This window comes from Pogoniulus pusillus, chromosome 5 (assembly GCF_015220805.1).
Source record: "Pogoniulus pusillus isolate bPogPus1 chromosome 5, bPogPus1.pri, whole genome shotgun sequence".
Taxonomy (NCBI): Eukaryota; Metazoa; Chordata; class Aves; order Piciformes; family Lybiidae; genus Pogoniulus; species Pogoniulus pusillus.
This window is the reverse complement of record NC_087268.1, coordinates 17,923,076-17,944,558: the sequence shown is the minus strand read 5'-3', so window position 1 is coordinate 17,944,558 and position 21,483 is coordinate 17,923,076. Positions and strand designations below refer to the sequence as shown.

The window sequence follows — 21,483 nt, the reverse complement described above, 5'->3', positions numbered from 1 at the left end:
ACTTATGTGGAGGCACTTCAGCTTTGATACCTCACCAGCAGCAGGTCTGCAGGGCCCAAAGCTGACAGCCTCTGGACAAAACACTGGCTAATCCCAAGACCAAAGGCCGGACCCTGTCTCCAGCAGCCACAAAAGACAGGCCTTGGAGCACAGGCAGGCCACGTAGCGCCTGAGGATGAGCAAAAAACATGGAAAGAATCTTATTTTTTTCATCCAGAGGGCTCCAGAGCCGTAGTGTGGCCTGACTCTGGCGAGCTCCGTGTACAACCCTTTGCAAGGAGTAGGTGCCATATCCAGACCCCATCAGAGGCACCCAGGCTGTTCTCCAGTAGCACGGCTGGCCAGACCTGCCGGAGGGGGCTGTAACTATGACCCGAGGGTCCCGCAATGCCGGAGAGACAACACAGACTCCACACGATTCAATGTGAATCCCACCGGAGATGTTTACTGTTGGTTGTGACCTTGTTTTTATAGTACTGAACACAGATCACACACCCACACATTAGAATAACCTAGGTGAGTACAGCCCAGTCTTTTCCATACACCAGACCTTGTTTTTCCCCTTAGCCAGATATCCCACTCTTTCCTCCCCCGTGGGAGGCATCCTGAAGCTGCGGGAATGAAGGTCAAATGCTTATACACTGCTTGCTATCATTCCCTCTCACACTGCATTCCCAGTGTCGAGGCGACAGAGCAGCCGAGACACCCCCTCAGCTGCGCTGGGCGGAACACACCCTGCCCTCTGTGCCCCAGCCACCCCCTTCTCTTCCGCCTCCGCGCTTTCCGCCTATGCTCGTTCCGGGGCTCGGGCGGAGCTGGCGCTCTGGCCGCCGCAGCCCTCGGGAGCCCCGCAGCCTGCATGAAGAGCGCTCGCCCCGCCTCCACCGGCCGCCCTCCCCTAGCGGCTGGGCGGCGAGCCCGGGAGCAAGCACGCGACCGCGGGGCCGCCACCGGGCGCGCGGAGGGGGCGGTGCGGGCATTCAGCCTGCGGAGCGGGGCGGGGCGGGGCGGGACGGGGCGGGGCGGGACGGGACGGGGCGGGGCGGGGCGGGACGGGACGGGGCGGAGCGGGGCGGGGCGCGGGAGCCCCCGGGATGACGCACGAGCGGCGGCGCGGCGGCGTTTGTGGGTGCCAGCGCGATGGCGGCGGCGGCAGCAGCGGGCGGCGCGGCCCAGGAGCTGGAGGCAGAGCCACCGCGGCGCGGCCCGGAGGAGGGCGAGGAAACGGCGGAGCTGGCGGCGGAGCTGGCGGCGCGGCGCAGCGCGGAGACGCGGCGGTTGGTGCTGTCGCCGCGGCGGCTGTCAGGCCCTTTGCCCGCGGGGCTGTCGCAGTGGTTCCCGGCTCTAGAGGTGCTGGACGTGAGCGGGACGGGGCTGGCGGAGCTGGGTGCGGAGTTGCTGGCCTTACCACATCTCCACACGCTTCTAGCTAAGAATAACCGGCTCGGCGGGCCCGGTTCGCTGCCCAAGGGTCTGGGGCAGGCCGCGCTCGGCCGCTCCCTACGCGTCCTCAACCTCAGCGGGAACCGCTTCCTCGAGATGCCACCCTCCCTCTTTGGGCTACATGGGCTGCGGAGCCTCAGCCTCGGTGGAAACCGCCTCCACAGCATCCCGCCCGACATCCAGGAGCTCTGCAGGTGAGGGCTGGGCGCCGGGCGGGATGAGCCCGCCGGGTGGGATAGGCCCTGCGCGCCTTTGGGGCTGGGCCTTTGCCCCCAGGGTGGGGAACGGAGAAGAGAAAAGCCCCAGTGGCTGCCAGGCAAGCCCAGCCAGATTTTCTAGCCGAGAAGCGACGCACTGCAGAGCAGCATGTTTATGTCTCTCCTGCTTGGGGAGTAAGTTTTTTCCGGCCTCAGGCGTTTGTAAAGAAGCATTGCTACTGCTGAGGTGCTGAAACTTGAAGCTACCCTTCAGGTGGACTATAAGCCTCCTGCATTCACCAAACGGGCAACTTGTTTAGAATTTCTCGGTCCTTGGGCTGCCTTGGTGCAGGGGAGGCCCTTCCGATGACAGTGTGGTTGGTGTGAGCGTTGGCATGCTGAAGGCACGCTGTGGCATGAGGAGAATAAACCCCTGGTGTCATGCAGCTACTTGGCTGCATGATGAACTGCACAGAGGAATATGGGTCTGGTTGTGTTACACAAACAATAAGATCTGATACAACTCCAGTCTCATCAGAGTGCTTGCTGACAGGACTGGGGGCTTTTTACCTTCTTGTCCATACAGCTTATGAAGAGCTGGTGGATCAGCTGACAAGCATTCTGAAGCGTAGAACCCTGTGCTGTGCTCTGGTGCAGTGGTGCTGGATGCAGGTGGCTCTGGAGCTGGATTAAACCACATAGAAACTTATGGCTGATACAGCACCTAGGAACACCACAGCAGCTAGGAACACTGATGGGGTGGGATTGGAGAAGTGACAACGCATCTTGGGTAAGACTGGGTATTGATTGCCTGCAGTGACCTGGGATAGGTAGTTTTGAAGCCTGCATCCTCCTGGGCATGCTTTAGTCCATGTTCTTTCACGTGTTACATGCAGGCATTTCACTGTGTTCTGCTGGTTTCTCAAGCCGCAGACTAGCCCTCTGTGGTTCTGTGCTAAGACCTTGGATCTGAACTTGCTTCACTCCAGCTCTTTTCGAAGGAACTTGCTAGAGGCAGCCTCTGTTATGCAAATTCTAGCAATCTTGACCCTAAGTAGCTGGATTCACCCTAATGGCTCAACAGAGCTGCATCCAGCAGAAGCACAGTGTGTGTGGTATGTGGGGCACAGTCTCCTGTGGCCCTAGGTTGGAGGTACCAGAGCTGAAAATGGGTGTGCAGCTTTTGCCCAGATGGCGCAACATGCACCTGTTGAGGATCTAGAGCAATTCTGGGTTAAGCTAAGTCTGAAAGATGCTTTGAGACGTTTTGAGTGCTAGAGCATGCCCGTGTCCTCCTTAGCGTAGTTCACATGCTTCCAGGGATGGGACTGCCTTTAGGAGGAGAAACCTTAGCTTTCCATTCAGGAGCAGTTGCTTTAGGGATAATGAAGTAATTGAGGCCAGTGGCAACTTCACAGGAGAGTAGGCCAGTGTAGGCATGCAAGTGTGTGTAGGAGGTGATACACGTTGCCTCCATTATATGTCTGGTTATATTCAGGATGTAGTTGGGGCATTATTGTGCTTATCTCTGAGACAGAGGTTCCCTTCTGCTGCTTACATGCTCTTCAATCTGTGTTTGTGGTTTCTCTCTCTCTCTTTCTCATCCTGCCCCCAAGAAAGCAAACCTTAGCTGTGGTTTTTACTATGCTGCTAACTGATCCTGGGAAGGTACCAGGCTGCGTGGCACTGTATGGGGTGCCCCAGTGGGCTGAGTTCTGTGCTTTGTGCTGCACCACTGTCGAACTGCTGCTGCATGGATCCTCTGCTTTGTTCCTCTGGCCTGCCATGAGGCAGGGCTCTTGTTTATTCTCTTATGCAGCTTTTCTTAGGATGGTGATGCTCAATCCCTGGAATGACAATTCTGAGAGGGCAGATGTGGATGAGGCTACTGAACTGTGTGTTTATCATTGCAAAGTGGTGTGTCAAGTAACAAAACTAGACTAGACCCAGCTTGTGTCTTCCACATGTGTAATCACTGTCAACTCGTTGAACCTCTTCTAATGTGTCACTGTTATACAATTGAACTTTAGCTCAAGATAGTGAATACATGCTCCACCAGGATTGTCAGCTTCTTTACCACCTTGCCATTAGTGGCTTCTGTATCTGAGACTGCTCAAGCAACAAAAGGGTGCGGCACACTTGCTTGCCAGAGTTTGGAGAAAATATAATCTAATGTTCTTCCAGAGAGAATCCTGAATCTGCTCACTAGGAGCCAAATAACCAGTGACCTGACACCCTTGTCAAAAGACATACTGGAGAGGAACTATTGCCAGACCTTCCTGCCTGCTAACAGGAGAGGTGTTGGCAGCGTTAAGTGCACAGTGTTGGAGTAAAACGAGCCTGAGCACAAGATAGAGCTAGTTGTTGTGGTAGGGCAACACAGGAACACCTTCATTTCTGAACTCTGGGTGGGCTGGCAGATGGGGTCTGGTGTAGGTATTTGGTCTTCTGGTTACATCGCAGCTCAAGTTGCAAGTGTCTGTCTTGCTGCTGCTCGCAAGCGAAGACTTAGAGCCCTTTTCCAGCTTCACATAAAAGAAACAGTTCTCATGTCTTGTGCTGTCAGACCACAGAGAAATGCTGGCAGCACTTTCACAGGATGTGCTCCTCCTTCTGGTACCAGAGTTCCTGCAGCCAGTGGTTCGTACCTGGTCAACCTTAGCAGCTTCCCCATTTGCCCCAGTCATTGGTTATACAGCTGAGCAGAGTTGCAGAGATCTAGAAATGTTTCTTTTGTTTCCAGGAAATACCTGAACTCTCTTAAGATCTTTTTAAAGACATTTTTGATAACTGAGCCTTAGTCTTTGCTCTACAACCCATAGTTACCTGTTTGTTTTTTGAAGAGGTAGCACAACAGTTTTAGTGCAGGCCGAGAATACAGCAGGTAAGGAGTCTAAGTCTATGTGATTGTTAAAGGTGAAATAAGAGAAAGCTGATGGGTCTGATCTGCTGAAGTTGGACAACTACAGATGCAAAGACCCTGGAATAAGAGACAGGTACTGTGTGTTGTTACTCATGTGAAGACAGTAAATCTACAACTGCAGCGAGCTGGAGTCAGACACTTTGTAGAAATTTCCTTAACATCATCCTAGTGATGACAGACCTGTTGCTGTCTTGTCGTAGTCCTTCCAGCTTCAGCTATCTGCCCTATCCTTGCCCACACAAATCTCTGTGCAGTGCAAGATCTTGCACAAAAAGTGAGTGCATTTCACCTGATTATCCTTCAAGACCAGTGTAGAAATTCCAACTATAGATGTCCTGATGCTTGAAGCTTCCTTCATACAGCTTCATAAGTGCATCGTCATGATTGCTCTGGTCATAGCAGCTGATCATAGATAGCATACTGGCACCAGGGATGAATAGTCTTTGCTTCATGTTTTCCTTTAGGAAGATGCAGTGTTCCTTTCTCCTAATGCCACTCTAAGTGCTTGTGGTGGCTTGGAAGAGCCCCTTAGGTTTCTGAGGTAAGAGTGGGCCCTGCAGAGGGCTCTGAATCATATTGAGGCTGTGCCAGCTCATTCTGTATGCCCATCACCCACAGGTACTTTCAGCTGTCGCCCACGGTTACTTTCAGCTAGCAGTGTTAATATAATACACCACCTGAATTGCAGCATTGGCTGTTGCTCTGGATTTGGAGCAGAACATGCACTAGGTGGGTAAGAACAGCTCTCTTTGCATTGCCTTCCCATTTGTTGACAGATAAAAGACAAGCTTAGCATAAGTAGATGTGTTGGTTTTGGTTTTTTGTTGTTTTTTTTTCCCTGCAGTTTTCCCTTCAGCATTGCCCTTGTTGTGTTTTTAGTGCGAGGTGGTATGGTCAGTCACTCATACTGGGTTCCCAGCCCACAGCAGCTCTAGAACAGGAATATGTGTTGGTTGTGTGTTTCCTTTCTGTGCTGATCCAGCAAGGAACGTGCTAAGGGGCAATGTGTATTAATGCTGGTGAGCTAGAAATGTGGTCCTAGAATCATAGAACTGTTTTGATTGGAAAAGGCCTCTAAGATCGTCAAATCCCTCTGTTACCTAACTCTGCCAAGGCTGGTGCTGAGCTGTGTCCCTCAGCACCACATCTCTGCCTCTTTTAAAACATCTCCAGGGATGGGGATAGGATCACCTCCCCGGAGAGCCTATTCCAACGTTTGAGAACCCTTTCAGTGAAGAATTTTGTTCTAACATTTAACCTAAACCTCCCCTGGGGCAATTGAGGCCCTTTCTTCTCCTCCAACCTCCTTTCAGGCAGTTGTAAAGAGACAGAAGGTCTCCCCTTAGCTTCCTTTTGTCCAGACTAAACAGCCCCAGTTCCCTCAGCTGCTCCTCAGAAGACCTGTTTTCCAGATCAGACACTTGTGCCCATTCTGGACATAATTTGTTTGGTGTGTCTGGCAAAACACGTTTCTGATCTTCGCTGTCCAGCTGTGGCTTTTGGCTTAAGGTTGCATGGATTGCTCCTGTCGGCATGCATGTTTGGGGAAATGAATTCTATGATTCTGTGTCTTCAGAGTGTCCTGTAAAGGGAAAAAATATCAAGATCTTAGTGAGATGCAATTGATGTGAATTTCAAGTTTAGTCCTATTCTTCCAGTGAGTACTCTGGCACTTGGCAGAGCACCAGGAACAGCAGTACAAAGCTTGGAAAAGTTACAGGCTCTTTACAGGCTTTTGCCATGTGTGCTCCTTTTCCTTCTTGCTTGGATTCCTCTAGTAAAACCCAGTTGTGCAAGGGCTGGGATCAAAGGCCTCAAATGCCTAACTCGATTCACCCAAGTTTTATGTAAAGGCTTAGATGCAGCAAAACCCGTAGTATTTGCTTTTATTTGTGGGTACTATTAAGCATGTTAGACAAGCATAAGCATCAGAAGGGCTGCTACAGTGTGGGAAAAACACCCAGTGAAGCTTTGATAAAGATAGAGCATTAGGAAATGTGCCTGCTGCCTGCCTTTTTCTTCCCCTCTTCAAACGATTTGCAAATACTTTTCAGACGACTGTTTGATCTTAAATTTGCGTGTCGGCAAAGGCTGTTGCAGTTCTCTCAGGAATTAGCAAATTGTAGAACAGGGTTAACAGGAGTGTATTGTGGGCTGCTTTCAAATTCCTCCCTTGCATGAGCCTCAAAAATGCCCTGGAAATTTCTTGTTAGAAAGTTTTATCTTAAAAGGACTTGGAGCTGTTTCAGACTCTGTAGTTCCTTTTCAGATTGCTTATTTAGGATGCATCTGTTTGATGTCAGCTGTTTACCCAGATGCTTCTCTGGATAAAATTTAAACAGGGTGGATTGAAAATTCTGGTATTTGCTATGCCAGAAGCCATTCTCCCCTTGAAACATGACAGTGAAAGCATAATGGTAATTGATAGGGCATCACAAATACTTCTAGTGCTCAGAGTGGGCTCCTCTTACTGTTTTGGGGCTTTATGATTTCATAGAATCAGCCAGGTTGGAAGAGATCTCCAAGACCATCCAGTCCAACCTATCTCCCAGCCCTAGCCAATCAACTAGGCCATGGCACTAAGTGCCTCATCTAGACCTTTCTTGAACACCTCCAGGGATGGTGACTCCACCACCTCCCTGGGCAGCCCATTCCAATGCCAATCACTCTCTCTGCCAACAACTTCCTCCTAACATCCAGCCTAGACCTCCCCTGGCAGAACTCGAGACTGTGTCTCCTTGTTCTCTTGCTGGTTGTCTGGCAGAAGAGACCAACCCCCACCTGTCTACAGCCTCCCTTCAGGTAGTTGGAGACAGCAATGAGGTCACCCCTGAGCCTCCTCCAGGCTGCACACCCCCAGCTCCCTCAGCTTCTCCTCACAGCGCTGTGTTCCAGACCCTCACCAGCTTCATCACCCTTCTCTGGACATGTTCCAGTACCTCAACATCTCTCTTGAATTGAGGAGCCCAGAGCTGGACACAGTGATGATTTGTTTTGTGCTACGTAATGGCCTGGAAACCTCAAGGACATAGCATACTAAGGCACTGTACATTCTGGTTTGAGTTAAATTTCACTGCCACCAACTGCATCGATTTGTAGTTATTTGAGTATTTCCTCACTCCTTTCCCATGTGTAAAAGGATTGGCACAACCATGCTACAGCCTGGTAGTGTGAAGAAACCTGCTGCTGGAGAGGAGTGACACACAGTTGGCCCTGCTATGCTGGCTACAGCTTGGAGCAATTAATGCTGCCTGTGCTGAACAAGGGGCCTGCTGGATGTGAGGCTGAAAGAGACTCTGGCTTTTCATTAGATTATCTGTATGCATTTCTGAAAGGCAAGAGAGAAAGCATCACACACCCCCACCCCCAACACCCTCCCCCCATTTGTTACTCTGTCAAATGAGATTTTTTTTTTTCAGGTTTTGTTGAGCTGGATTTTTTTTTTAGTGTCTGTCCTCTCTTGAAACTTGTTTGGCCAAAGTCTGTACAGGTTGGAAGTACATAATTTTAATAGCTGCAGGGTGACGTGCTGGAGCGGGTGCAGAGAAGGGCAATGAGGCTGGGGAGAGGTCTGGAAAACATGACCTATGAGGAGTGTTGAGGGAGCTGGGGTTGTTTAGGCTGAGAGCGACCTTATTGCCCTCTACAGCTACCTAAAAGGAGGTTGTAGTGAGGCTGGCGCTGGTCACTTCTCCGCAATTGCTAATGATAGGACAAGAGGAAATGGCCTCAAGTTGCATCAGGGGAGGTTTATGTTGGATGTTAGGAGGAAGTTCTTTACTGAGTGGGTGGTCAGGCACTGGGACAGGCTGCCCAGGGAGGTGGTGGAGTCACCATCCCTGGAGGTGTTTAAAATGAGAGTGAATGTGGCACTGGAGGCTATGGTCTAGTGATGAAGGATGCTGGGATGAAGGTTGGACTGGATGATCCTGGTGGTCCTTTCCCACCATAGTAATTCATAGTGATGAGATGTTGTGATGAGGGATTTGCTTTGGTCAAGGACTTGTCAGTGTGAAACTAATGATTGGACTCCATGATCTTGAAGGCCTTTTCCAATCTAAGAAATTCTGTGTTTCTGTGAAATACAGGAACTGAGCTTATGTTCATTTGAGGCTGGTGCCTCTCTGACTTTACCAAGTTACAGGAGTGACTTTGGAAAGTACAAAAAAATTGCCAGCTCTCCCTCTGTGTACACAGTAATGCATGAGACCTTAGCTGGCTGCTCCCAATGACTACACAGATTAATGATTTGTCAGAAAAAAACAAGTCTTGATGTGAAAGGTTAGAATTACTCCCTGAGCTCAGCCCTGTCTCTGCTATGGCCCTTCTCTGAAAAACTGATAAATGTTGTGTATTACCTTCGTACAGGCTCTTCTGCGAGGACAGCATAGCTCAGCAGTGCTCTTGCTCATCTTACCAAGCAGCAAACTGCTCCGTAAGGAGGACAGCTCGAGAGCCAGCATTCCCTTGGCCCCTAGGTACAAGCTTAGCACAACATAGAATCAACCATGTTGGAAGAGATCTCCATATCTTAGCCTACTGACCTCAGGAAAGTGGTTCAGAAGATGGGTGAAAATAAACCAATTTTTAAGAAACTCTTTGTTGCTCCTGGAGGACTTCTCTTACTTGGTGGATTTTTAGTTGGAGACAGTTTGATATTGGGACTTTACATCCTAAATAGTATAAATGAGTGTTATTTTACACAGAATTTAGAGAGGACCAGTTTGAAAGCCAAAAGTAGTTTGTGGGCAGTGGTTTTGAATGTTTTGTTTGTGCAGTAAGCTACTCTTGAAACATCTTGAAGGCATTTCACACCTTGAAATTAATACCAAACCCACATTTTTTTTGCTGTGCATTTTAGAATCATAGAATCAGTCAAGGTTGGAAGGGACCACAAGGATCATCTAGTTCCAACATCCCTGACATGGGCAGAGAAACCCTACCATAGAGCAGGCTCCCCACAGCCTCATCCAGCCTGGCCTTAAAACACCTCCAGGGATGTGGGGTCTCAACCACCTCTCTGGGCAACCCATTCCGGGCTCTCACCACTCTCATGCTGAAAAACTTCCTCCTCACCTCCACTCTAAACCTACTCACCTCCAGCTTTGCTCCATTTCTTCTAGTCCTGTCACTCCCTGAGAGCCTAAAAAGTCCCTCCCCAGCTTTTTTGTAGGCCCCCTTCAGATACTGAAAGGCTACAAGATCATCACCTGGGAGCCTCCTCTTCTGCAGACTGAACAGCCCCAACTCTTTCAGTCTGTCCTCATAGCAGAGCTGCTCCTGCCCTTTGGTCGTCCTCATGGCCTTTCTCTGGACATGCTCCAGCATCTCCACATCCTTCTTGTAATGGAGGCTCCAGAACTGGGTACAGTATTTTGCACCCCTCATCCCCTTCCTTGGTAGTATGCAGTTTTGTACTTTGTGGGCATTGTTGCCTTCAAACATAGAAGGTGAGGAGTTAATTATTCACTTTTCCTAGTAAGTGGAAACTTGTACCCATGTCAACCTGGTTTAAACATTGAAATGCACATTTCTAGAATTCCCTTGCCCAATAGCTTTCTGTGAGGGCTCCAGCAGCAGCGTGGAGAAATATGTCTTAACTGCTGATCATACGATTTCTTAAATCCCTCATGAAAGCCAAGCAGCCCAAATCCACTTTGTGAAACAATGGAGGTTGAAGGAGGAACTTTGGTTAAAACTCAGATCTTTGTTAGTGGATCAAATTTTAATTAAAGATAATCTTTCCTCGACGTGGTCACTGTCCAGCTCCTTGCCTGCAGGCTGTCCATGTAAAATGATAGGCTACTTTTGAACAGTGGGGGGTTTTGGTGGTGTGGGATTTTTTTTCTGTGTGTCCAGAATAACCTCCAAATGTGCTGTGCCCCTTGATCTCTCAGCTGAAGCAAGTGGCTCAGGGGTGACCTCATTGCTGTCTAAAACTACCTGAAGGGGAGGTTTCTTGGTCTCTTCTCCCAGGGAACCAGCAAGGGGACACAGTCTCAAGTTGTGCCAGGGGAGGTCAAGGCTGGATGTTAGGAGGAAGTTCTTCACAGAGAGAGTGATTTGCCATTGGAATGGGCTGCCCAGGGAAGTGGTGGAGTTGCCATCCCTGTAGGTGTTGAAGCAAAGCCTGGCTGAGGCACTTAGTGACATGGTCTAGTTGACTGGGTAGGGCTGGGTGCTAGGTTGAACTGGATGATCTTGGAGCCTAGTTGATTCTATGATTTCTATGATATAGTCATATTCAGTCTAAGGCTTAATGTTGTGCCCACTTTTTGAAGCTTGCCTCTGATACACTCCAAAAAGGAGCAAATCAGGGAAAGCTAAGCAGTGAGTATATCTCCTGGTGTGTTGCAGAAGTCTGTCATTTTGCTATTCACTATTAAATAGTACTGAGCTAGTGGCCCCAGTAGCCCAAGCAGATCTTCTTGTCAGATTTTTGGGGTTCAGGCTTCTTTCAGGAACTGAACAGAAACAGTCTCTTACCATTATTCTCTTCTCTGTCCCAGGGGAAGCCTCAGGCAGAAGCTTTTCTAGAATTCCACACATGCTGTAGCACAACTGCAGGGTTCAGATGGGTAGGTTGACCACCATGTTCCTTGAGTGGTGCGGTCATGTGTTTTCTTTGCCAGTTGTATCTGCAGCCTTTCTCAATTGCTGGCATGAAGTGAAGGTGTCTCCTATTCCAAGGAGGTTGTAAGTTGTTCTGAAGGCTGATGAATCCTGAACATCTTCTTTTTCCTGACCTGCAGGGAATGCTGGTCTGGTTGAAGATGTCCTTATTGACTACAGAGGGATTGGAATAGACGACCTTTGAGGATTCCTTGTGACCTAAAGCATTTTATTATTGTATGAGTCAGAGGGGGGCAATGTGTACTGTCATTAGGCAACTAACCTGAGTATGTGCCAGAGATGCTTACCCAGCACCTGCATACAGGACTCTGGGATTCACCCATTTTTAGGCACAGAAAGAGTGTTGTCGGGACTGTGATTAGCAATGGTGTCTTCCCAAGCAGAAGTATCAAAACTGAGCCTTTGCTCTTCTTCCAGACAGTATCTGAGAACAGAGGAGGGAAACTGATTGTGAAATGGGGACTTGAAGCTGTTATGTCAAAGAAAAGTCCTTGCCATTTTTGCCATTTTTTCATCGTAGAAGGGCAAGATTGCACAGCAAACACTGACTGTCTCATCTAGGTGAAGGGATCTAGGGCCTTTATTCCTGTCTCACATCAGCTGAGTTTTTGCAGGACATCCAGTGCTTTTTATTTAGACTCAAACAGCAGATAAGCCTAGCTCCTCTTCTGAGGCTCTAGGACTTCAGTGTACTGAAATCAATCAGAGAAATTGCATGCATGTACTTGTGTGACTTTGCACTCTGTGCTGTTGCAGTTATGGTTTTGTTGGCATGTGACTTGTCACAAAGCAGGACTGGCTACCTCTGACTTCTGCTGAAAGGTTGCAGTTTGCCACTGGGCTTGGGTTATACCATAAAGAGCAAACTAGTGCTTATGCTACAGATGTAATGGTGGCTGTAGGGGGATGGAAGTAAATATCAAAGTTGTGAAACAGCAGCTCTCTTGTAATTTTGATGTGTAACTTGGCTTTTTGCCCCTCAGCAAAGTATCTCATACGTTGTCGTCTGTAAGTTTTCTTCAAGAAATACAGAAGAGGATGTGGTGTTAAATGAAACTGGAGATGACCTTAATGAAATAATGTAGTGCTTTCTCTTTTTCAGTTTAGAGTTTCTATACCTTGGAGGGAATTTCATTACTTCAATTCCACCTGAATTAGCAAACCTACCTTCTCTTAGCTATCTAGTTCTGTGTGACAACAAGATCCAGAGCATTCCACCTCAGCTGGCACAGTGAGTATTTACTGTCATCATCCACCAGCTGTAATTAACTCTTTGAACTTCAGGTGTGTGGATAAAAGTACCTGTGAGGACCTATCTGTCCTTCACTTTTTTAATGTGGCTGGACTCAAATGAGATCCTCAGCATGGTGCACTGCAGCAGACCATGCATATATAACATGGAAAACTCAATCAAAGGGTTATGGGGCGGGGGAAATCACCAAGTACACACTTGAAGGTGAATTAATAGAAAGTCCTGAAAAGTCCTGCCATAATCTTAGTGACGGTCTGTTTTGTTTTGCACACAGAAACACTGGGTGAGCTTTTTTGTTGTGCTATTGCTTGTGGTCCCCTCATGCCATTGCTTATTCTAGGATTTCAGTCTATTTTAGTGTTCATTACTACAGCACAGCTCTGTTTCATAATGGGGAGAGAGGACACTTCATACTCTGTACAGGTAGCCTAAGGTGCAATATAAAGAATTCAGGTGTGTACCTGTAACCCCAAAAGCAATTCAGTGATGGCACAGAGGTTTCTGAACTGGGATTTGATGGTGTAATGAAATTATTATTGATGTACAATGTGCTGTTGTCTTGTAAATTGCGCTAGTTTGAGAGCATCCCTGGACACTGTACTGGAGCACTGCTTAGTTCTTCCTAAGATAGAATGTCTCCTTGATAGAATCATAGAATTGTTTTGGTTGGAAAAGACTTTTAAGATCAGTGAGACCAACTATTGTTTAGCTATCAGGTCTGGTGCTAAACAGTGTCCTTTAGCACCACATCTCTGCATCTTTTGAACTCTACCCAGGCATGGGGATTCAACCACCTCCCTAAGGAACCTGTTCCTCTGTTTGAGAAACCTTTCAGTGAGGAATTTTCTTCTAATAGCCAACCTAAACCGGCCCTTGAGGCCATTCCCTTTCCTCCTTTCACTTGTTCCTGGTAAGATACTGACCCCGCACCTGGCTCCAGCCTTCTTTCAGGTAGTTCTAGAGGGCAAGAAGATCTTCCCTCAGCCTCCTTTTTTGCAGACTAAACAACCCGAGTTCCCTCAGCTGCTCCTCACAAGACCTGTTCTCCAGATCCCTCTCTCCAGTTTTGTTGCCCTTCTCTGAATCTGTTCCAGCACCTCAATGTCTGTCTTGTAATGAGATCCCCAAAACTGAACCCCATACCCAATGTGTGGCCTCACTAGTGCTGACTACGTGATGCTCCAAAAAGCCAAAAACCTGCTTGCCACCTGTGCCAGCCCCACCTGACCTTGCTTAGCTTTTGCGATCTGGTAGTACCACGGCACAAGGTGTTGCAGCCTCTAGCAATGAAAACATGGGGTTTTCCAGGGCTGTCTGCCCTCCAGCAGTCATCTTTAATGCATGAGGGAAAGCAGGTAACTTGTTCAGAATATTGCATGGGCCCATTCTTGATGCATACAAGGAGGCATTATCTCCCCAAAAGCACTCTGGTTGTATAGTTTTGTTCTGTGCTACCTTTTCTGGGGGCTTGGGAGGGAAGCAGTACTAAAAGGGACAGCAGCATAGTTAAGACTTTTAAGTTAAGATCTGAGCCAAGTTTTCCAGGGCACTGTGTGTTCTGGAGTAAAAGCAGATCTTTTAGCATGAATTTGTAGTTTTAAAGGAAGAAAAGTCTAGAGAAAAAGAAATTGCTGGGAGAGAGGAGAGTAACACAGGTGTGTGGGATGCAGTCATGGAATGATCTTGTTTGCACATCTTGACTCGGTTTCCATCTCCATCCTCAGGCTGCATTCCCTGCGTTCCCTTAGCCTGCACAATAACCTGCTGACTTACCTTCCTCGAGAGATCCTTAACCTGGTTCATCTAGAAGAGCTGAGCTTACGTGGGAACCCACTGGTGGTTCGTTTTGTCCGTGACCTGACATACAACCCCCCAAGCCTGCTGGAACTGGCTGGGCGCACGATTAAAACTCGCAATGTTGCCTACGCTCCCAGCGATCTCCCAGAGAATCTTGTCCGGTACCTGAGCTTGGCCAGCAACTGTCCCAATCCTAAATGTGGGGGTAAGTTCACCTTCACTGCTGTGCTGCTTCCTTTTTACCTGGTGGGTTTTCTTTCCCTTTGACTTGTCGTGGCTTTAGTAGCTCAGGTTAGATAGGTTGTTACACCCAAATTCAAGGTGTATGTCACTGGCTCCAGGTCTCCCGCAGAGCTGTCTTTGAAGAACCTTGTTCACTTAGGAATTATGTTCAGAGTTGCAGTGCCGGTTTGCTGTATTTGCATGGGAGTGTAAGACAGCATTTCTGTTAAAGCCTTTGCAGCTCATCCCAGCATTCCAGTATGCTTTTATGGTCTGAAGTTTCCGATGCATCTGCCCTGAAATGACTCGGGCTAAGTAATGAGAAGGACAACTTTTGCAAGCACTCTTGCTACACGGCGAGCTTTATTTCTGGATGGAAAAGAGGAGAGAGGCTGTAGTGCCGGGCATTTACCAAGAGCAACTTGTTTACCTCTTGCTTGGGACCACTAGCATGTAGTTCCTGGAAGAAGAGGACTTTGTAGTAAAGCCTGGAGTGCTTGGCCTTAATTTGGCTCAATGCTTATGCTATATCCAGAGCAAGTGATCTGCATGTTTAGCCTTTAGAAAATTAAGGGGGGGGTGGAAAAGTCATTAATTACTATCTACCCTGTGGTCATCATGCAGGCTGTAATCTTCTTACAGGGCAGTATTCAAAGCACGCTCTGTGAGCAAAGACAGAATTGGAACTTGTGTTGGAAGGGAAAGAAACATTTCCCTTTTTTTAAGAGCTTTGCATAGCAGTGGATTGATTTTGCTCATTTTCACTTGTAAACCAGCACAGTGCTGCAGCTGTTGCTGTAGCACTGCAGGAGAAAAGCTTATTCCATACCAGCCAGGACTTAAAACACCACTGGAAACTTCTGAAAATGTCAGTGTCTAAAATCACTTGCTGTGACAGGAAGGGAATGTAATTGTGTGTTACAGCAATACTGTTGCCAGGGAATAGTAGCATCCAAACTCAGCATGGTCACTTCACTCAAGCAGAAGAAAAGTAGAGCTATGAAGGTCTATTTGCAAATGCATTCTTGCTGGCTGGTAGAAGAGGTTTTACAAGTTTGAAAACAAAGTGGATGAATTAATTTGACATTTAAGAAGTTTGTGAGTTGCCAGCCTGAGATTTCTCCCTAATGGTTAGAAGAAATGGGCAGATTCTTTGGAAGTAGCTCCCTTGTATCTTTTTATGTAGTGTGCTGTTCTGAATCACCTACCAAGTACAGTTTGTTTGGTGGGTTTGATTGTTGGTAGATTGTTGTTTTTTTCACTAAGTGAAGATATTTCACCCTTCTATAAGTTTCCTATAGACCTTATAGGTTTCCTTCTCTTCCTCTAGTTTCCTGTTGTCCGCCTATGTCCAGTGTTGTGTCAGTTAAATCCTAGTTTGAGGCATTTGCAGCAACTATCAGAGCTTACACCTTTCTCTGTGCAGAGTCTCATGTGTTGTTACTGTTCCCTCTGCCCTGACAGGTGTCTACTTCGACAGCTGCGTCAGGCAAATCAAGTTTGTTGACTTCTGTGGGAAGTATCGCCTCCCGCTCATGCACTACCTGTGCTCCCCAGAGTGCTCCTCTCCCTGCAGCTCTGCCTCCCAGAGCTCCACTTCCCAGAGTGAGTCTGACTCTGAGGATGAAGCCAGCGTTGCTGCTCGCAGGATGCAGAAAGTCCTCCTGGGATAACAGGGGAGGATGGGAAAGAAAACTTATCTGTAAAGCAATAATGGAACAGTGAAGCATGAAGGGTTCACAAGAAACTGTCCTAAATTCCACAAAAGGGGCAGAACATCTTAGCAAATGTAGACTTGCTTGGTGCAGTGCTACTTGGGAGAACTAACTTGGTAGCATCCTGCCCTGTAGCGTGTCTAGACTTGTTAGAAACAACTGCCCAGGTTGTTAGGAACTCCTGCTCAGGAGGCTTCTTTCTGCCTTTGTAAAGGGTGGGGAGAATTTGTTCTCACTGAGATGGGTTTAAATATATCTGACACTTCACTGGGCTTCAGTTACTCTGCAGAGCAAAAGGAGGCTGTCCAGGTCTGTTAACACTATGGCAAATCTAGAACAGGCTAAGGATGCCACGGGAGCGTGTGTGGAGCCCAGTGTTTATAATATAGCCTTTTGATTTTTTTTTGCTATTTCTGATTTCAGTTACAGATTTTTACATCCATCTACTAAAAAGAAAAAAGAGAGAGCTAAGGTTTGTTGGGTGTTTTTTTCTTTTCTATTCAGGAGTAAATTTTTTCCAAAGTTCCTCTGCCTAGAGGTTGCTGTGGTGTTACAGGTGTTGCAGCCACTGTAGAACTGAGCCATGGGTTTTTTTTTCCTCCCTTGTTATACCAAGCTGCTCTTAGTGTTTCTTATTGTTTGCTATATTAACTCCCTTTTCCCATTACAAGAAGCTTTTCTGTCTTTATGGTGCCTTCAGAAAACAAGTTAGTCTACTGAGATTAGGTATTGCTTCAAATTTGTGGCCAGTGCAAAGGAGCAGATCATAGAATCAACCAGGTTGGAAGAGACCTCCAAGATCATCCAGTCCAACCTATCACCCAGCCCTGTCCAATCAACTAGACCATGGGAGTGCTCTGTGTTATGTGGGTTTTTGTGAATCTCAGATTATTGGAGCAAATCTGCTTTTATATCTCTCTGAATTGCAGGAAAGGTCTCGGTTGACATTTCTTGTTTCTAAATGACCATGCCCCCTGCTGCAGCTAGCTCTGTTGTGCTGGATACAGAGCTACTTTCTGTCTTTTAAGGTCATTTTACTCAAAGTAGGCAGTAGCTTAATGAATTAGAAGTAGTGAGAGAAATGTCATGGAGAATGAGGTTGGCTGGGTTTTTTTCTCTCATTTGTTGCATTGAGAGGAAAAGCTGGTAGGAAGGCTGAGGCACATTGAGCATCTTGCATGAGGTCATTTTGAAACCTCTTCCTTATTTATTTGTTTGCACTTGCTCTTGGTATAATAGCCTTGGCAGCCTGTTGGTTTGTTCAAATAACACATTCATAGAATCGGTCAAGGTTGGAAGGGACCACAAGGATCATCCAGTTCCAACCCCCCTGCCATGCCCAGGGACACCCTACCCTAGAGCAGGCTGACCACAACCTCATCCAGATTGGCCTTAAACACCTCCAGGCACGGGGCCTCAACCACCTCCCTGGGCAACCCATTCCAGGCTCTTGCCACTCTCATGCTCAGCAACTTCCTCCTCACATCCAGTCTGAACCTACCCATCTCCAGATTTGCTCCATTCCCCCTAGTCCTGTCACTCCCTGATATCCTGCAAAGTCCTTCCCCAGCTTTTTTATAGGCCCCTTTCAGATACTGGAGGGCCACAAGAGGGTCACCTGGGAGCCTCCTCTTCTCCAGACTGAACAGCCCCAACTCTTTCAGTCTTTCCTCATGGCAGAGCTGCTCCAGCCCTCTGAGCATCCTCGTGTCCCTTCTCTGGACACGCACCAGCATCTCCACATCCTTCTTGTAATGGGGGCTCCAGAACTGGATGCAGTACTGCAAGTGGGGTCTCAGCAGAGTGGAGTAGAGGAGGAGAATCACCTCCCTCACCCTGCTGGCCACACTTCTCCTGATGCAGTCCCAGGATCTGGTTGGCCCTTCGTGCTGCAAGTGCACACTGCTGGCTCCTGTTGACATTCAGTCATCTTGAACTGTGTTTAAAGGAAAGCTGCAGAAAATAGCTCAGAATTTTAAAGACTAAATTGCTTATGAAAATTAGTATTAGAGTTTGACGGGTATCTATAAGTCTTTATGGGGCTGTTGTGTGTTTTACTCGGTGAGAGCTACCCCTTTGTTAATATTTCATGGCAGACAGTCCTTTTGATGCAATTTCAGATAGAGAAAACCCAGCCGTGCCTTCAAACGCATGAGCAGAGCAAATTCATTGTGCTAAGAAGCTTGAATGAACAAGAAAAAACTGTTCTTAGCTCACTTTGGACCTGTGGGAGAAAATAAAAGCCTGTGTTCCTCTCTCCTGCATTCAGAAAAATACACGTGCCTAGTTGAAATCATCTAGCACCTCTGTCCTTTTTAATTATATTTGACACTTATATGTTAAAGCACTTTGATAATTCTACTCTTTGGAACTAGCTTTAGTGATTTGGGTTTTTTTCTAATTAGAATATGTGTTGTTTTTTCTTTAATGTGACCTAAAGAACATGGTCTGTGAAGTTTTGTATCTCCCAGTCTGTTTCAGTGTGCAGGCTGAACTTGCCTTTCCTTGGCACCACTGTTCATTTCCCTCCTTTCCTTCGGACTGAACTGGAATTGGAGAAAAAAACCTATTCTGTTTGTAAAATAGCACCCTGTCTGTTGTTAATCACAGAAGATTCCACACGCACACAGATTCACAAGGAACCAAATGTGCTCTGTTCCCTTCCAAATATGTATGTGTATATTTAATGTATATTTTAAAAGGAACCAAGATATGCAAAAGCAACAGGATGTCACTTTAGGAAACTCTGGGAGGTTTGCCTGGGAAGAAGAGCCTACAGATTTTCATAGAATCAGCCAGGTTGGAAGAGACCTCCAAGATCAGCCACTCCAACCTAGCATCCAGCCCTAGCCAGTCAACTAGACCATGGCACTAAGTGTCTCAGCCAGGCTTTTCTTGAACATTTTGAGAGAAAGTGACTACATGCTGTTAAATCAAGATCAGTGAGTGGCCTGTAGTTGGTTCTTCATCTCCTCTTTCAGATGCTATTTCCTGTCCCAAGTGAACATTGTCATGCTGCTGCAGAGTATGTTGGCTGCAGAGTCACAGTTGTAAATTGGCTGTTAGTATAATGACAGTGAGCAATTAAATGCTGTAGACCTTGACTCTTCTGCTAGTGAAAGTGAGCCACACAAAGTGAGATCCCAAGATCTTTTGAGCTCAGGGCCATGAGGTACCTTTCACCTTCCTTTCTTCCCTTCAGCAGCAACTGTCTTGAAGTCATAAATCTTTTCACATCACTGAAGTTGGGTTTTGCTACAGTTTTCTGTCTGCATAGGACACCTCTGTGTGTTGTAGGTAAAGACCAGTGGTGGCTGGTTCTAATTCAGTATGATCTTTAAGTTCCTTCTTGAGCAGACATCCCATTTCTGCCCCAATTCTGATAGGGCTAATAGGCTAATCTTTTTTCACAGTTTGTTCACTGTAGTCAGGCCAAAATTTGACAGCTTGTGCAGTTAACATCTCTGCATTTTTACACTTGATAAAATGTCTCACCTCTTAACTCCTGAATATAGCTACCAAGTTTTCTTTTTGCTGCTGGGCTTTAAAGTGTAATTCAATTAACTCAGAATTTAAACCAATCAAGGACTTCTAAGAAAAAGAGATGGATGGTTGGTTAGGTTTGGGTTTTTTTTTCCTTGGAGGTGGATTTGAGAGGACTAGGGATGCAGTTTTGTATGGTAGTGTCTAACAGGAATCAAGTTTTGCAGCAGTTGTTCCCCAACAAGAGTGGAGGGAAGTACTGGGCAATGAAATGGGTAAGACATAACCTTAATACACTGGTGGATGGCAGAGACTGATTCCTGCTCCCCCTTCCTTAGGGGCCTTGAGAAGTGCTGGTTTTGCCAGCATTATCACTTGTTTTGTCAGTTTTAACTAGCTTGCTTCAGTTCTTACACATGTGTCTCCACAGTGGGTCAGTGTTTTGATATCGGTCCCCTTGTTGCTACAGCAGCCCAGCAAGTCCAGCGTTTGAAATTTCTTAAAGCCAAGACACAAGTGTGTGAAGCAAAATTGCTTATTGCCTCTTCCCCACGGTGCCAGGGGCCCTGCCTGCATTCATCTTCTGCCCAGCCATCTCTCTGCCAAGGAGAGCTGCTGGTGCCTTTCTGAATGCAAGTACTTCCTATGAACAGTGGGGTCATGTTAAAAAGAAGCAAAATATCAATTTGACTGGAAGCAACACAGTTGCCAGTTCTTTATGGTTCTCTTTCTTTAGTAAGAGGTGAGACTTGAGCAAGTCAGTAATTAATATTTAAACATACTCTGAAGTTGTTGGTTTGTTTTTTTTCATGGGCTTCTGTCCTGGTCATTTTAAGTCCGAAATCTTGTGTTGAATTGTAATGGGAGGGGAGAAACAGCTCCTTTTTTTTGGTTCCTTACTCTGGTTGGTAATAATGGGTGGAAGAAATTTAATCCGATGTAAGTAATGAGACTTAATCCCTGCAATGTGTCTTTGTTACACAGTTCAAAGCACAGTTTTAATGCATCTTTATTCACACCGTGCCCTCCCTCCCCAGCTGAAGACACTTCAAGCAGACTGCTTCAGACTATGCACTAATACAGCAATAACTCTTATCTTGGAAACCTTTTTCTATTGATTATTTCATTTACCTGTCTGACTAGAGGATTGATCTTTTACTGATCTGAACATTTGAAAGCAGAGAGGGATTCTCATCCAGCTCCTCTCACTGATTTTTTTGTTTTTTTACCATGAACATTTGTTTTTGGAAGTCTCAAAGTGCCTTATGTTTTCAAAATTGTATTTTGCTACAACTGTATGAATATCTCTAACAGTATTTCATGATGAGCTGTAAAACAAATTTCAAACACTAAACAAAAATTCTATTTCTGCAGTTGTCTGTCTGTTATTTGCTGACTTCTCAGTTCTGGTATTGCTGTAAGTAGAAACCTTGTAGACTTGGAAATGTTAAAAATGGGGTTCCTCATGGCCAGGAAACAGATGAGATCTGACATATGCTGAGTAAACCAAGAGTAGGTGAGACTTCTGAAGGAGCCACCGAATCGCGTTGCTTTTGAGCCTACTTGTGGCAGACCAACATGTGTGTTACAAACCAAACTGTTCTGCTTCTGGCATCATGTTGCAGAAGTTTCCTCCGCCGTGTAAAAGGTAGAAGGAACTCATGAGCAAGGTTAAATACACAGCCCAGAGAAGGTGGTGTCCTGGCGAATATTTAATCAATATAGAATCATAAACTGAGTCAGGGTTGGAAGGGACCACAAGGATCATCTAGTTCCACCCCCCTGCCATGGGCAGGGACACCCTATGAAAGTTCTTGA

The 21,483-nt window shown here is 46.8% G+C and overlaps 1 protein-coding gene across 1 annotated transcript; it reads left to right on the top strand.

Moving 5' to 3' along the window:
- Nucleotides 1-1,140: 1,140 nt before the first annotated feature.
- On the top strand, nt 1,141-21,038 carry LRRC58 (leucine rich repeat containing 58). Its single transcript, XM_064143941.1, has 4 exons — nt 1,141-1,637; nt 12,299-12,427; nt 14,173-14,450; nt 15,932-21,038. Exons 1-4 carry the CDS (start codon nt 1,141-1,143, stop codon nt 16,138-16,140), a joined length of 1,113 nt encoding a protein of 370 aa, XP_064000011.1. The 3' UTR covers nt 16,141-21,038.
- Nucleotides 21,039-21,483: the final 445 nt, after the last annotated feature.

Coding starts and splice junctions, on each gene's coding strand:
- LRRC58 (XM_064143941.1), top strand. CDS start 1,141: ATGGCGGCGGCGGCAGCAGCGGGCGGCGCGGCCCAGGAGCTGGAGGCA. Junction 1,638..12,298: donor GACATCCAGGAGCTCTGCAG/GTGAGGGCTGGG, acceptor TCTCTTTTTCAG/TTTAGAGTTTCTATACCTTG. Junction 12,428..14,172: donor ATTCCACCTCAGCTGGCACA/GTGAGTATTTAC, acceptor CTCCATCCTCAG/GCTGCATTCCCTGCGTTCCC.